The following is a 17192-nucleotide window of genomic DNA, read 5'->3' as shown; positions in this document are numbered from 1 at the left end:
GGAGACCTCTGAAATAGTCCCTTTCACAAGCATCAGTCAAACACAAATAGGCCTTTCAGGTATCTGTTGCACAGTACTTATGGGAAAAGCAATGGTAATGACATAAGCATTTGAGCTGTCGTAACAGTTCCTCAGAACTAACGAACCAGAGAGGTGAGGCTCGTTTTAGTTTCACTTGAAAGTTGAGGAGTTCTCTCTTAAAAGCAAAACAACCGACAATAAGGTAACATAACATCATACAACAAGCCATAGGATAACTGTAAGTGATTATTTTACTAACTGAAAAAACCTTCAGTTTACTGTAACAGTGAGTGAGGTTAAAATGCTGACTTACAGCGTGTTTATGCATACGATCAGAAATGTATTATTTTCCATATGGGGTAACTGCTTTTTATTAGCTGCTAATGTGTTAAAAACTGACTGTAATAATTCCTTTTGTTGTCTCAGTGTATAGGAAATGGCAACTGCTCTCAGTGGCCGAAACCCTGGCGGACGTGGACCAAACCGAAGTAAAGGTCGGATTTTAGGCATCATTGATGCCATCCAGGATGCAGTGGGACCACCGAAACAAGCTGCTGCTGACCGGCGGACTGTGGAGAAAACCTGGAAGCTCATGGACAAAGTTGTAAGTTAAGAGTGATAAACCCATCGGGCCTGCATGCCAGATGGCAGCAGACACAGTCTTTGTTGTAGATGCACATGGAGAGGTGGGGCTAATGCTAATGGGGTGCACATTTGTTCCCGGCTCATATTTTCAGATGGTGTTTTAGATTAATTCAAGCAGTTGTTTGATACATCCTAATGTTACACATCTTGTCTAGTACATGTTTGTCAAAGTATATGATACATCACTGATGATGTGTCCAAGAACAGGAGAAGACTGATTCATTAAACCAGATACTGTATAAAGATACTGACAGCATCACTAGTGAGTTGGCTGTATACAGCCAGATGGAGATGTGTCTCTGCAATAAAAGTAAGAGAGTAATTTGCATTATAGTCTTTGCATTCACTCATCTTAGAGTTTGCCTTTGACCCCAGTTTCCAAACATCCAATGTTTTTGATGGCCAGCGTGGCTTTGTTTCAAGAAGTCAAATCAAAACTCAGCAAATCAGCGTCCTGATCTGATCCTGCTTAGTTGTTGTGTCAAATACTGGCTCACTTTCTATAATGCAGTAAACACAATTAAATCTTCAAGCATCCAGCAAGTATTCATTAATGGATTTCTTTGCCTCAGGTCCGCCTCTGCCAAAATCCCAGACTCCAGCTGAAAAACAGTCCGCCGTACATCCTGGATATCTTACCTGATGCCTACCAGCACCTGCGGCTTATACTGGGCAAATACGAGGAGAACCAGAGACTCACACAGCTCAGTGAGAATGAGTACTTTAAAATCTACATCGATAGCCTTATGAAGAAATCCAAACGAGCCATCCGGCTCTTCAAAGAGGGAAAGGAGAGGATGTATGAGGAACAGTCACAGGACAGGTAAGAGAATTATCTTCATCCCTCTTTTTTTCTTTTACTTTTTTACTTCTTGGAGGCTTTTGGAATGACAAGGGGCAGTGACTGTGTGAGACTGTGTGTGACTCATGGTGTACGGAGGGTAATTATCTTGACCTGCCTTGACCTTTGAGTAGAAAACCACCTTCGAAGCAATGATAATTCTGTGAGGTCTCCCAGGCACATTGGGCAACGTAGACAAAATGGACAATCTGGAGGTAGTTTAATACATTCTAGTTTTGTTGATTGTTTAAACATGAAGAATCTTCTTAGTGGTAGGCAGCTGTCCTGAGGGTATACTCTGTTCAGGTCACCCAGATCCAAGGCTGTGTGCAAATGTATGTGGGTTAGAAGCATACAGTAGATGCTGCAGGATGCCCTCTGTACAGCTGTCCTATTAGAATCATGTAAGAGACAGGATGTGAGTTGTGTCTGGCGTCACTGCGCTCATTTTGTTACTCACTGACAGCCATGGTCACAGAGACAAGACATGGAATGACAGTCAAAACTTTCCTAGTATTTGCACTTGAATCTGGAGTTTTCGTCAGCGTTTTTATTTTGATACATTGCTGATGGAAAATCAGTGTTTGTGTGTGTGTTTCATTTCAGTATGAGATGTAGCTCATCTTTGTACTTCAGATGTGTGTCATCTCACAGAAAAAGTGAAACAACCTCCCATTGCATCAGTTCAATCCACAATTTACTCATATCTGCCACACTGAATTTTAGAACTATAAATGTCATGCCTGGTGATATTAAAAAGTAGTTTTCATGAACATGATGTCAAAAAGAAAAACTGCTTTTTGTTCTAGAGCTCACTACATCTCAATTAAGTCACTAATCTTCAAATTAATCAAAAATCTTGACAAAATATTGTTGTTTTGGACATAATTGTGCTTAAGGGATAAGGCTGGCCATTTTCTATATTTTTCTTATTGTCAACATATCTCATGTGCAGAGACAAAGCAACAATAATTAAGTCATGTGTGTGCATCCAAAGCCTGATATATCTCATTTCTCTGTGCTGTAGACCTCCGTCGTTCAAAAACTATTAAAAATACATCAATGAGCCACACCGCTGCATTGGGTGATGTCATGATCATTATGGCCATGTTAGTTTGTTTAGAAAGGTCTCCAAAGACGAGTAACATCATCACAGTTCAGTCTCTGGAGAGTAGTTCTGTGTAAGGCAGACGCCACTGAGCATGTGCTGGAACACGGTTCTGTTTACAGCTTTGCTAGCTTGTTGTGCTACTTATCACAACCTCTTGACTTTCAACTAAAGCTCTTTGAGAAATTTACAATGTGGCACAAAGTCAAGAGGTTGTAATATGTAGCACAATGAACTAGCATTTTTAGTTTTGAATAGTTTTTGGACTAGGAATAAGATATATCAGGCTTTGGATGAACATACAATACTTGTTAGTAGATCAGTTCATTGTTGGTTTGAAAATCTCCATAATTATCCTTTAATTTACTCCAAAATGATCTTGAATTAGAAGTGGACTGTCTTGTTTGACGTCAGCCACTTCACCATTACAATAAATATAAAAATACCTTGAAATGGGACATGAGAGATAATGTGATGACAGTGATGATGATGGTGACAGTGAGGGTTCCAGGAAGGACACCCAACACTTCCTGTCCTCCTCACTGTCCACTTCACAAGCTGCGACATATCAAGGAGAGATTTTGGTCGGTGGCCTGTAAGCGGCTGGCATGTCACCTTTTCTTACATCAGCCCACTGTGATTGTGGTATGTTAGACATGAGCCTGATTGACTCAGATTATAGAGAGAGTGGGAGGTGAAGATGGAGAAGTGAAAGAGAGGAGAGTTGGAGGAAGAAGAGAAAGCAGGGGCATAATCAGCAGAAAATAAATGTTGCAGTCATTTTTGGTTTTCCGTGTATAGCAGCCAGTGCTGCTGTCCATGCTTTTACTGTGTGCTCTCTCATACAATGCATTATATTAAAAACTGTGTTCATGCACAGATGATACATCACTGTAGCACTGTGATAGTGAAGTTGCTGACAGGAAGTTTGCCACTGTTAAGTAAACCAAAATATAAAACTGTTTTTTTTTTTCCAACTGTTTGTTTTGGATTACCACAACAATTTCCTCTTTAACAATGACCTAAATGCATTATGATCACTTAGTATTGACTGGAGCAGCGGATGTAAGGAGAATGAGTCAGGATGAATGTGAACTGCTAAGTAGTAAAATTATACTGGATGATAGTAAAAGCAAAAACAGTGCCTCCACAACAGCAAAAAATTGGACCGTCTCACAATAAATCACTTTATGTTTTACATGCAGACTTTTTTTCATGTGTCCAAAAAGAAGAAAGAACTAAGAAAGTGAATTTCATTACATTTGAGCATTCCCATGCATGAAACATTTCTACAAGAGAGGAGCTAAAGATAATTAAGGCTGTGAAAGGCTCCAGTGATTCTCCTGTACTCTCTCTGATTGCCATGTGCACAGCAGAGGGAAAATCCCCATGCACTTTACATCCTGTTCATATATTTCCTCTCTAGTTGAGCTCTGAAGTCAAACCAGCAGAGTTTTTGATCTATCTGTCTCATCTCCTCTCTTAATTCTCTCTGTTTCTCAAACTTGACTTCTTTCTCATTTCTTAGTCAGTAATTGCGTCTTCACCACGGAGTTCCCAGCAGACTCTGCTTGTGTCGGCTTAATCTGTCACGATGAAAACAATGTTTACAGTGAACGCTACACATTGCTACTGTACTTCCACTAAAAGAGGAAAAAGGTTGAAATGGCTTTATTAGTACAAGTAGGCATCATGTCCCCTACTTTTAAGATAAACTTTGATGCTTGCATTAGATGTGTAGAGTCATGCAGGATGTGCCAGCCTTCCTGATAGATGGACTGAATTCTCTTTGAGCAGTGAGAGAAGGACAGCGTAGCGTAGCTGTTAGCCCCCCAACACTTACTCAAAAACAGTAGTGTAAAATGAACTTCACTGACACTTTCTTTTCATTTAGAAAAGTTACAAACTCAGGGCAGCAACCAGGTGATGCATTACACGGACACATTATTGCATTACCGGCAAAAACAATATTGTATGACAGTTCCAAGATTTGATTTCATTATTGACTAGTGTTATTTACTTTATTACATTTACTTTAATTACATCAGGGTGAGCAGGTGTTACTCGACACCGCGAGCATCGTCTTTTAAAAAGAGAGACAGAGTGAGAACCGCTTTGACACGCGCTTGCAGACATTGTTACCACTTCTATCTAAGGCTGTGGTGCGGCTAATTTTGGAGGCAGCTGGGTGTCCTAGTGAACAGGGAGACCATTCTTCAATCAGAGATCTCCTTTTTTTAAACCCAGTTGTCTGCAAGCTTCCTCCCACTGGAAATGTCAAAACTCTGAATCCTGACCAGCTCCAGGGCTGCTGCTCTGCTCTGAATGTTAATGATTGCATACCTTTCTGAAAAAGAGGTGACATTTGTCTTTATGCTTCTTTATGAAATTCATTTTACATAAAAAAAAGTAATGCCTGTTACCTCCATCTCGTTTAAGAACCACAGTCATTATTCGATGTGTTTCAGTCACAGTATAATTTACTTGTCATAGCTGCGGTACGCCTGACAACAAACAACAATAAAAAATGTAATAGTGTTTTCACTCCCTCAGTTCTCTCACGTACGCTACTGGCAATGCAACAGTGACTCTGTAATCACAATGAATTCCATTTCTCTCTGCTACCTTTCATAGAAATCTAATCTCTAGGCAACCAAAGCCCACATAAAACACAGATTTGGATTTTTTAAATAATCCTCGGCCAAAACATGTCACATTACCCTGCCCAGGCTTGTACTTGTGCTTACATATAGTCGCAGTTTGAAACAGCCCTATCCTTCCACATGATATGTTGTTATGTAAATATAGGTTTTCATACTCAAATGTACTCAAATAGTGAATACTATTTACTGAAGACACTCTCTCTAACTGTGTGAGAATGTCTGATTAGAGACCCTCACTAAGTAATGAAAGAAATAACGGGTGTGTTCACAGTGGAAATGGTAGAAATGGAAGTGCACATCAGTACAACAAATAAATAACCATTGTCCTGTATGAAACTGTTAGTTATGTGTTATGGTAAACATAGTCATCAGAGCTTCATCAAGGGAAGTTCCTGTTCTAAAGCGAGATGATGTGAAGAAACTCGACCATCCTTTTTTATCAGCGTGAGAGTGTGCAAATGTTTTACACAACACACGATATCCTCTGACAAAGACGCATGAAAGGAGCAAATTCTCTTTGAGGAAACAGTGAAATGATCTCACATCTGGTATGACATCTGTCTCCAGGGACATGGCTAACCCATATGTGGCCTGCTGTGTCTTTTGTGGCAGCCTGTCTAGCACAAGTCTGTTTCATACGCTTGATTAACTGCTGTGATCACCCCCAAACACTTCTCCTGGGCTGCACCCCATCTGAAGCCATCTGATGTCCATGTGCCCCCCCCCACCCCTCCTCCCACCCAGTCTTGTTACCCTGTCTTCTTTGTCCCCCATCTCCACATCTGACCACCTGATCCCCATCCCGCTGGATCTTTCCTCACCACATGCTGAGCGAGATGTGGATGTGATAGGAATATTAATTAGGAAATTAAAGGATGGAAGAAAATTGCAAACAGCTGTTCTTGTAAAAGATTACACAGGAACTTTCTGTTTCTACTTTAAATGCTTGTGTCTCTTTAGGTTAATTGTCTTTGACCCTGAAGTTATATTTGCCACTTAAGTCTGAAGAGCAATTTGTCATTTGTAGCCCCTTTTGAATCAAAAAGCCAGAGAGCCCCTGCAGGCGCTTTTATTTAATTAGACAAATTAGTTTCCTTGACATTTTTTTCCAAGATCCTTTTTTAATAAACTCTTGATTTTCTAAAACAAACCTTTGGCACCATCACACCTTGGCAGTGACTGAACTCTGTGCATTAGTCAAGAGGGATCAGTGTAGAAGATCAGTTTTTGTTGAATGTAGGAAAACTTGTCACTTCCTCACTTGAGATGAGATACACATGTGCTCAATCTGTCACGCACGTTGGCAGTTAAGGGTCGAAACAGGCTGATAAATGTCTTAATTTAGCCCGATTCTTCCTTTCTGAAATGAAAACTCTTCTCAGTAGAGAGACCTGCAACCGCAGCATAAAATGACATTGACAAACACAACAGCTGTGGCTTTCATAACTCACTGCTGCAAAGGATCAATTCACTGCATGAGATGTCATTTGCCAAGGTTGAGCTGTAAAACATGAAGTTGCTCTTTAAACGAGCTCTGCCTTGGCTTTAGGCATCTTTTACTGGAGGTCGGGTCAACTTGCTTTCTTTTTTTTTTTTGTCTCCGTGGTGATCCCATGAAAAGAGACTTTTACAGTAAATCAATTAGCTTCAAGTAGAGTAATTACATAATTACAGACCCTCCACTGAAGTGCTCATTTGGTAATGTGCAAGCGTGCTCTACGTACAGTAAGTCAAATGTTGCTGTACTGTCATAAACAGTGCCTTTAATGTTGCTCTTTGTTATAGTTTTGTAAAATATATTACTGGCTGTGAAGACGATTAAAATACAGTGATATATATATAGATATATATATAGATATATAACATATCCCATTTCCTGGACACTTATCTAGCGCACATTAACAGCAGCGTGACTGTATACATTTTTAGCATGTGTGGCCGTGCTGCGAACTCTATAATGCCCTGCCACCATATAGCCATATCTGAAGTGATTTGCACAGCAGAGCGTTTTACAGCCGGCCTGACAAGCATGGCTTTAGCAGCTTCCTAAAGTGATTGTCTCTAAATCAGCTGGATTAAAAGTCCACTTCTTTTGCCAGGAAGCAGAGCGTTGCAGATAAAAGACAATCTGACCTCCTTCCCTCTTCAATCCATCTACTCACCCGCCCCCGTCTGATTGTGAATAACCCCTGAGTCATGGTGCAGACATGTTGGAGGAGCACGCTGTGTATTTTCTAACTTTTTCGTCATGGCCAACAGTAATGATGATGACTCTCTAACAGCAGAATAAATGCAGAAAAGGTCTTTTGGCAGCAGCGTATTTCTACTGCAGGCTTTCTAGATGACTCCATCACTTACAGGAATTATATTTTGCAGGGAAATGAGCCTCATACAGAACTAGAGGAGAGTGAATATCAACTTTTTCAAGCTAATTTGTGATTGGCTGACTCTGGAAGTAGCGAGGTACGGTGCAGCTCAGTGCTTAGTCTAATTGCCAGTTTATCATGTTTTAATTTAGAGGGGATTCGTTTTAAATGGCGACTTGCCTTCAAATCTTCCTGATTAGAAGTTGAGACACTGTGTCGTAGACGCTGTTTTTTGAGTGTTTTCAATCAATCAAAGTCATCATGTGGAATTATTTATCAGAAAACTTTTAGAAAATCATCACCAATGTGCTTTTGAGTTAAATAGAAGTCTTGAAAGTTTGCAAGCTTTTACAGTTCATAGAGTAAAATATGTTTTGATGATAAGAGTTGAGATAAGAGTTGTTTTTAACACTGAATGAAAAAGACTGTTAATTAAGTTCTAGCATCTATGACTAACAACTAGCCGAAGCTTGCTTCAGGCACAGACTTTGTAATGTTCCCGAAATCTGAAGAGTTGAGATCAGGATCTTACATTAAAGTTTGAATAAATGTTTCATATAAAACATGTTTTAATGATAATCAGCTCCATTACAGGTTGAGTTCCTTCTGTTGTGGGTTTTGGTTAGGAAGACTTAGCGTAATTGTCTGTCTGATGGTTGGTTTCCTATCTGCAGAAACCTGTGAAGTCAGACGTGTTACATGTAATACTGGCAGCCAGACTTGACGTCTACTTTTTTTTACAATAGAATAAAAAGATTTCACTAGCTTTATTTTTTGACATATCAAGTTATCATCATATCACACTGTAACCATAGTGACAATCAGTCTACCTCATGTAGATAATTGATGATCCATTTTTAGAGAGTTTATATTGAAAGTAAATTGTACTGTTTGCAGGGATTTTTGGGAATTTATGTGTTTCCAAAGTACCTGCAAGGAAAGTGTAATTAGTCCACAATGACTTCTATGGTAAATGAATGAATGCCTGATTCATGTTTCCAGTGCAGGCTGTAGGCGGATGAATGGAAGTGATGTGGTTGAATTACTGAGCTGAAAGGACAGGAAGTGTTTCCTGGTGAATAATCTCTCCACATTTCACAGTGTTTCAATTCAGGATCCATTTGCAGCATCATTCCTATAGTGTAAAATGAGACTAAAAAAAAGATTTAATATTCCCTGTATGAATAACAGCTAGTAGTAGGCATATTTGTATTCAATAGTTTATGAGTAGTTCTTTCATCTCATCATTTTTCATGTGGAATGCACTGCGCTATCAATTCTACAGACTGATCTGGAACAGGTCCTCTCTTGTTGGCGCGTCACGGCGAGCAGTCGTGCTTTGAGGTGATGATGTCACACGTTCCCATGGAAGGCTTGTAAGCTTCCAGAAAGTAGAACCATCTGGGGAGGAAGTGGAGCACCAGAGGAGGAAGCCAGAGAGCTTCAGTCAGGAACCAAGAGGCTCATAGCACGGGGGAGGGGTGTGTGTGTGTGTGTGTGTGTGTGTGTGTGGTAAGGGTCATTGGTAGGCTTACTCACTGTGCTCTGACTAAGGTTTGGTCTCAATCTGCTGATACACATAGTACGGAATGGACGCGGAGGAGTATTCGCTCCATGATCCAGTGAACATAAAACTCAACATTTCACAAAGTCACTCATGACATTTACTTCACCTGCTGTGACCTAATGAAGGATTACAAATGCAACCGTAATCAGCTCTCACTCACACCCACACACAGATATCATGCAGTAGAGTTAGAGTGATTAATCTTCACAGATCATTTTGAAACATCTTTTGAATCTTGACTGGCTGTGACCTTTGTGTGTGTGTGTGGAGATGCACACTCTCCACATGAGGTTAGGTGAACTGGAAACTTCAACTTCCTGTAAGCGCTTGTCTCTATGTATGTAGCTCTGTGGCAGACTGGGGACCTGTTCAGAGTGTTCCCCACATCTTGTCTGATGCATGCTGGGATATAGGCTTTAGACCCTGCAGGTATAGAAAAGGATGGACGGCTGGTCAAAGTTAACCCTTTTGAGCAACCATAATTAGAGTCAACATCCTAATCAGGGCTCCAGAGTGCGACCATGCAACCAAAAATCTGACAAGTGCAACTAAACGTTTTCATGGAATTTAGCAGGTCTGATTTTAAAAAAAAAAAAAGTATAAAAATATATTTTAACAAACATGAACTAGGTGTGCAGACGTTTGCCTTTGAACAAATATTCTAAACATATTTTCTGTAGATTATTTTGTTGGCTATAGTGGGATTATTTTGTAGGCTACACATAGTACATGTGCTGTGCATGTGTGTGTGTACGTGTGTGTACGTGTGAGACCGCACCCTGTACTCCTCCCACATTCCTTGCACGTGAACAAGAGAAATCGTGAGTGACATCACAACCTTAAAACATAATTCAAAATGAAGAGAACTATTGAGCAGACCTCATCAGCGGAGCTCTCCCCTGTCCCCTTTCCTTCTGGGGGGAGATGGCCTCATTGACTCTGAGCCAGAGCCAGAGCCTATCACATAAGAAAATACATGCCTATATTGGAGTTTGATGTATTTATTTGAGCACTTTTTAAGTTTATTTTTTAAACAATTGAGGCGATTTCTTGTTGAGTGTGCTGTGATTTAAATAAAGAAAAAAAACATTTATCTGCACCTTTATTCCTGTTTACAGTCATTGACATAATGTACTAAGAAATGACCAATGTGTATGGGACAAAGAAGGTAAAGAAAAGAAACCACTTCCAATGTATTATTGCAGCCCCAAAAGGCACACTCAGAATTTTTGGCTGCACCTAAATGATGTGCCTGATGAAACAGTTAGGTGCAGCCCAGCCACCGATGTAAGAAGTTAGTCTAATGTACACACTAGCTCTAACTGATCTTAATATTTACAGACAGTTTGATTTTTAAATTTCCTGTATTCAAAAAAGGGACTCAGCAACATTGGCCAACCTGTAATGAAAGGAAATGCTTTGCATATACAGTGACTTATGTTTCGGTTTAGCTCTCTGTGTGTGTCCCAGGACGTGTCTGCAAAATAATGTGATAAAGGTTTGACATATAGAACCATACACATGCTGTTATGTAAATAATATCAAGTCATAAAGGCAGAAAAAACATTCATGCTGTTTTCTATCAGCTGGCATCTTAACAACAAGTGTATGTTTCCTACTGTATGTCTCTATTTCCAGACAGAGGGAGGAGATTCTGTGATCTCCTCCTCCATCCATCCATTACACAGTCGAAGCTTCTGAGTCAGGACGGATAAGCTAAGAAAGGAAACCTTCATGAACACAAACTCTTCTGCTTTTGTGTTTTCCTCCCGTTTCCTCACCGTTCTGGCTTTTCATCCGCTCTTGATTGAGGGCCTCAGCTGTTTTCCTCTAAGTTTCAAATAAAGAACTCTTTTCCCTCTTCTGTCTCTCTCTGTCTTGATGAACAGTGTTCTGTAGCTCTTTTCTGTGACAAATGATGTGCCTGAATAATTGATGCTAATAACAATCTTTTGAAACAATTAAATGAGCGACTCAGCTTACTGAGTGCCCCTCTCCCCCCGGTTTCCATTCATCACCCGTCTCTCTGCTTTGACCTGCAGTGCGTTCCCTCCCTCGACCTCTCCTCCTCACCCCGTATACTCCTCCTCCTCACCCTCGTCGCAGCTGTTTGTTCCCCGCCAGCCTGCAGCCCAGCCTTTAGCTTATTCAGTGTGGCAGCAGTAGCAGCATGTAGGAGATGTGATAGACATCTCATCTGTCTGATAGTCCCTTTGTGAGACCATTACAGTCCCGCATGGCCACTCTGCTCTCTTCATATCTCTGCTGTCAGCTGCACCAACACACCCAAACACAAACACACACAGAGAAAAACATGGCTGGCCCCTCCTGGCCTATTGGATCAAAGCATGCAGCTTAAACCTTGTACTAAGGGTACCTTTACCCCCTGCCCCTGTCCTCATCCCCCCCCCAGCTTTGACCTTTAACCTCCAGGCCTCATCATCATAGCTATCTCAAATCCCAGACAGCAGCTGAATGTCAGGCAGGTGTATGGTTTTAATCCCCCCCCTCTTTGTCATTGTCCCCCCCTTTGACTACATTTTGTCATCTGTGTGAGAGAAACGTTGCAGTTTTTGATTTAACTGTCTCTATACATGTGGAAAAAAAGTCCTTACTGCTTCTCAAAATGAGACAAATACTAGTGAATGAAGCGATCTTGAGACTGACATCTTTCTCTTCCAGGAAACATTCTAGTATTTCTTTATATAAATGAACATTATTTTGAGACCTCTTCTCTTCTCTCATAGTGGCCCAACTGTTTTGGAGGGAAATGTTCGGTGTCACACTGAGCTAGAGGAACATTGTTCAGGTGACAGGAAACCAGTTGGAATATAGATAGTGGGTGGTTTAGCTGCAGTAGTGCAGGTGTCACCACAACAACAGTGTGACAGCGTGTAGGCTGCTGCCAGGACGTCGTTATAAAAGTGTTTCTTTAATTTCAACGGAGGCTGAAAGTTTACTTTTTTTGTCGAAGGTTTTGGTTTCATTTAGAGCCGAGTAGGATTTACCAGCACATCAAAGTATGTCTGCAACAACTATGTGTTAGTCAGCCAACAGTTTCTGCCCACCCTGCTCCACACTCTCTGAGTACATTAGGCCTAATGAATGGGCTGGCTTTCCTCAGGCGCTCGTCAGACCAGGCAGATTACACAACCGCTCTAATGGCACAGGGCATGGCAAGGACACATGAGGAACAGTAAACTACGTTACTGCAGAGGACTTTAAACACACTATCTGCCTGCACATGGTGTCAAATGACATTCTAGAAAAAAAAGGAATCTGACTCATTGTCAGTGAGAAGTGCAGTCTCATGATGGAAAGAAAAAATATAGCAAAAAAAAATCTCTTTGAATGCATCCTACAGCTGAGAATGCACGGTGCGTTTAGTGTTTGTTTGGGGGTGTTTCAGAGCAGAGCACTCCTCCACCACACGGCTCCAAATTGAGTTCAAATCACAACCATTATGTAAGCATCTGCAGCCTCTCCCTCTGCATCCCAATGGAGAGTTTTTGGCTGGTCCTCGGTTGATTAGAGGCCTAATGGTGACTGGAAGAGCATGAAATTACTGAGACGGGCTTGGCTTTGTCAGTGCAGGCAAACACACTCACTCACACACACACACACACACACACACACACACACACACAAACTGGAGTGTATGTACTGAAGTGTATGCTACCACCAAGGTACAGGACAGTGATTCTCACTTATCCCACTTTAACCTGCTGTCCCCCTCTTTATTTTACTCTAGTCTCTACTCTGCAAGTGCAATGAATGGATTATTTGACATCTCAGTCAGTCTAGTATGAGGAGTTGAAGGAGTGTGAAGCGATGTATTTTCTAAATAGCCTATACTTCTCTCAGTCACGATTGCTGATTGAGTCATATCACTGTCAGCTATGTGGTGTACACCACATGCAAAACCTGTGTGTGTGTGGTCGAAGACAGAAAGTACACAGCATCTGCTATGTCATTAATAATTTGACCCAAACAGCATTAAGATTGATGGTAGTCTGCTATCATAGGAGAAGACATAAATAAATCATGCCCGTCTCACTTTGTAACTGCCATCTAGATGTATAAAACTGCCATCAGCATGAGTCAGCAGTTCAATGTATACTGAAGACACAAGTTTATCTGGGGAGTAAGCACATTCTGGTTTCCTATGTTGTTCATAGCCTTTTGACAGCTGTCGCTTGCATCACTTTGTGTCAGAATACAGGTAGAAAGTCTGTCAGATATTCAAACAAGTGGCTGTAAGTTCCTCTTTATGTGTCTTTGCATGTCTGTTTCTTGAAAGAGTTTTTTTTTTTTTTAAAGGTGGAACAACAAACATCCAATCAATCAAGTATCCAATATCAGCCTACTCTCACTCTGGCTTTTACGTGTAGGAGGAAGCATTAGTGATAGCTGTGACTGACTGTTGAGAAAGAGTGAGAGTCACAGCCCTCGTGACAAATAAACGTGTTGTGGCTGCGTTCAGGTTTGTTGAGGGGTTTGAAGCAGAAAATGCATGCAGCTGTGTTTTAAAAGTGATGTTTTCAACAGTTTTTTTTTTTACAGTGAACAGGCAGACAGGAAACAAGGGGAGAGAGAGGTATGACATTCACCAAATCTCCGTGGCTAGAAGTGAACAGGGGATGCTGTGGTTATGTGATATGTGCCTTAATCGTTTGGCTATCAGAACAGTATGTTGTCTTTCAGCCATTGTACAACTGATGAACTACTAGTGAGTGAATCTAAAGCAAACAGAGCGCTGTTAGATTCTTGTTTGATCCAACATTTATTTCACATATTCATCTGCAAATGGGAAAATGAATTTCTTTCAATTGCACTTTTCATGAAACACAGTACTGAAGCTTGGGGGTTTTTTTTTTCCCAGAAGTCACTGATCATTAACCTTAATTATAATAAACTTTTCATAAATGTGAAATCATGTGTTCTCAAAGCAGAAGATGTTGGACTCCACCACACTGCATGTGGGTGTTGTTTTACGTGGCTGCGCTGCATCAATTGGCACTTAAGTGTAGAAAAAACATCCAACCTGCCAGACAGAGATACTGACAGTATACTGCCATCATCACTGGCAACATTTGCAGGAGTGTAAAGTAACTGGCAATGAGTGTGTACCTGCTGGCTGTGATGCTGTTAAAATAACTGTAATGCATTAAATGTATATTTTGCATTACCAGGCAAATGAAACTGTTACAACCTGTACAGCAAGTTCAACTTGAAAATAGTTGTATAGTATTGTAGTATAGTATAGTGAAAATAGACTGAGAGAAATGAAAACATTGAGAATTGTTTGTATGACAGTATTTTCTGATTGCTTTGCCTCAGTTTTCTATGTGCAGACAGTTCATTTGAACTCAGGCTTAATGCTGATTCTAAAAATGTATGATATCAGCATAAACCCCTTGAGATGTATTATCTCATTTTCAAGGGGGTCCCAAACAAACACTTACATAACAAGTGGAGAACAAAACAGGACAAAACACAATAATTCATAACACAACAATGACAGAACAAACAAAAAACTAAGTAACAGAACAGAGGAGTTACAACCTTAGAATAGACACAGTCAAAAGAAAAATGATCAATCTATAAAGGAACAGTGATAACATTACTGGGCAATTTGTTTTAAGATAAGAGAACAAACCAATTTTAAATAAGCTAAATGATGACAGAGAGCAGATATTTACAGATAACTTATTCCTGAAACTTCCTTACATACAACACACAGACGGTCCAATCAGAGCGTCCCAGTGAATAATGTATAAGAAACAAAAAAAATCGTTTTAAACAAAAAGGATATTTAAAATGAATGCATTTCAAAATAAATTGGTACCAGTCAAATCGACGTCTAGTATGAAGAGGGAGCCATCTGTGTGTGTCTAGCACTGTGTAATGGTGTGTAAAAAAACCTAGTAGAAATCTGCAGACTGTTATATGTAAGAGTGAGGGGAAGCATTTAGGTAATCAATGTCAGCGGTAATCAATGTCTCGTTCTAATATTAAATGTAAAACAATGTTTGGTATGATTTTCCGGACGCATGTCTTCTGACGTAATACTTCAGATCTTTGTGTTGATGATCTATTTCTTCTGTCAACCAAAGCAGATGTTATGTAATCATCATAGTTTGAGGCTGCGTTTTGATGGGAAGCTTATGTTAGATTTGAATTGATAACAGAAAGAAATGATACGACGCGCACCCCCAATACACGTTTACTTCAAATGATAAACTCGGTGGCATTGTTCTATGACACCAGTGAATCACAGAGGTGTGATGAACAAAACCTAGCCTGTTCTCTGCAGGTTTGAAAGAAGAATTAAAGGTTTGAATGATGTGCTCAAGGTGCAGCACACACAGACACACACACACACACACACACAAGCTTGTTATCAGCACCCCACAGCCAGTGTGCCGTCTTTGTCGTACACTCACACCTTGAGCAAAGTCACCCTGTCTGGTGTGTGTGTGTGTGTATGTGTGTGTGTGTGTTTCCCCCGGAGTGTTTACGAGCCCACGGTCTAATCTCTCAGGGAGCTGGAGACAAATCCCCGTCCCAGAGGAGAGAGAGAGAGAGAGAGAGAGAGGAGAATCACTAGCACTTCACAAAGAATAAGCTAAGAAAACCTCCTGGAGTGTCCTTCACTAACTCCCTGAGGATTTAGGAATATTGCTAATTTATATATACCTGCTGGGCTGTAAGCTTAAACTCCACTGTCCGTATCTCAGCTATTTCAGCACTAATCTCACAACTCACTTCCTAATACCTCCTCAAAGTCTGAGAAGTCTGCGAAAAGATTAACACTGTTGTGAAAATTCAAGTTTTAATTATCTCTCCTTCTCTAGTGTTCAAGCTTCTGTTTTCTGTTGATGCAATTTAAATGCAAATCAATATTTTTAAATTGCATGGGACGTTCCATCTGAAGTGAAATGTTTGATAGAGGCTCTAACACTGCCAGTATAATGTTACTTATTAGCTGTACTTCCTTTACAGATGATCCTGTTCCAGCAGTGTAGAATTAACAGTCATTGTTTTTAATTATCTGTCGTTTTTTTAAGGCCATTTCAAGAATTCCAGTTATTTCTGTGCCGTTCAGTCCGTGATTGAGAACTTGTACCGTCCTGTCCTTAATCAGAGACAGAAGTCTTCAGCGGTTAATATCAATATGAATGTACAAACAGGGACTTTTGCATGAAAATAAACAGAAAGTAAAAATAAAAAGAGTTTTCACACCAAAAGAAAACATACAGCGATATAAGACTTCACATAGCAGCTGTCTCAGAACTATTTGAATACAACAAAAAAATGAAATCAGGAATGAAATAGAAGATGATCTACCTTCCATTACTATGGAAATGAATTATGCAAATATTTGTGAGAAAGAAATCCCATAATACAACTTACAACCACGTGTGCCTAATGTAGATATAAATATGAATAATAAATACAGGATTAAATACATTTGTGTTATATTAAATGTATGTGCAGTATATGTAATTAAACACATACAATAATAGTACAGTACTATGAAATAATGGAGATAGAGAAGAATAGCATGATAATATATATCCAATAATGATAATACTGTCATATGTTGTTGTGATACAGTATACAGTGTTGAAAACATTTACTACCACTACTACAGTAATAATAATGATAATAGTAATATGTGATTGAAGACAAGTATGTGTTTAAATGTGTATCATTAAAGAAGAATACTGGAGGTATTGTTGTCCATATGCGAGTCACTTCAGAGTCCAGAGCTGTGGAGGTTGCAGAGGGTTAATGGGGGTGTTGAGTGTGTCATAGCCGGGTGGATGAGATGGGATGTCTGTGACATATTCTTGTATATTTAACAGATATGAATCAATGGATTGGTGTAAGAACTCCTTAAAAGGTCATACAGTATGGGTCAACACAGTCAGAGCTCTATTTGCCATCTAGTTTAACATTCTTACAGGCTGAAAAA

The 17192-nt window shown here is 40.0% G+C and overlaps 1 protein-coding gene across 1 annotated transcript in view; it reads left to right on the top strand.

The window, feature by feature from the left end:
- The window catches only part of cblb (Cbl proto-oncogene B, E3 ubiquitin protein ligase), a 54766-nt gene that overhangs the window by 932 nt on the left and 36642 nt on the right, over positions 1–17192 (top strand). The window contains exons 2-3 of the mRNA XM_042430834.1: positions 448–625; positions 1239–1489. Of these exons, the coding sequence (XP_042286768.1) occupies positions 458–625; positions 1239–1489 (419 nt within the window). The 5' untranslated portion in view covers positions 448–457. The remainder of the gene's footprint in view (positions 1–447; positions 626–1238; positions 1490–17192) is intronic.

The sequence above is a fragment of the Thunnus maccoyii genome, chromosome 13 (assembly GCF_910596095.1).
Source record: "Thunnus maccoyii chromosome 13, fThuMac1.1, whole genome shotgun sequence".
In the NCBI taxonomy this organism is placed as follows: domain Eukaryota; kingdom Metazoa; phylum Chordata; class Actinopteri; order Scombriformes; family Scombridae; genus Thunnus; species Thunnus maccoyii.
Note: the sequence above shows the minus strand (reverse complement) of the source record. Positions and strands in the feature narration are given on the sequence as shown.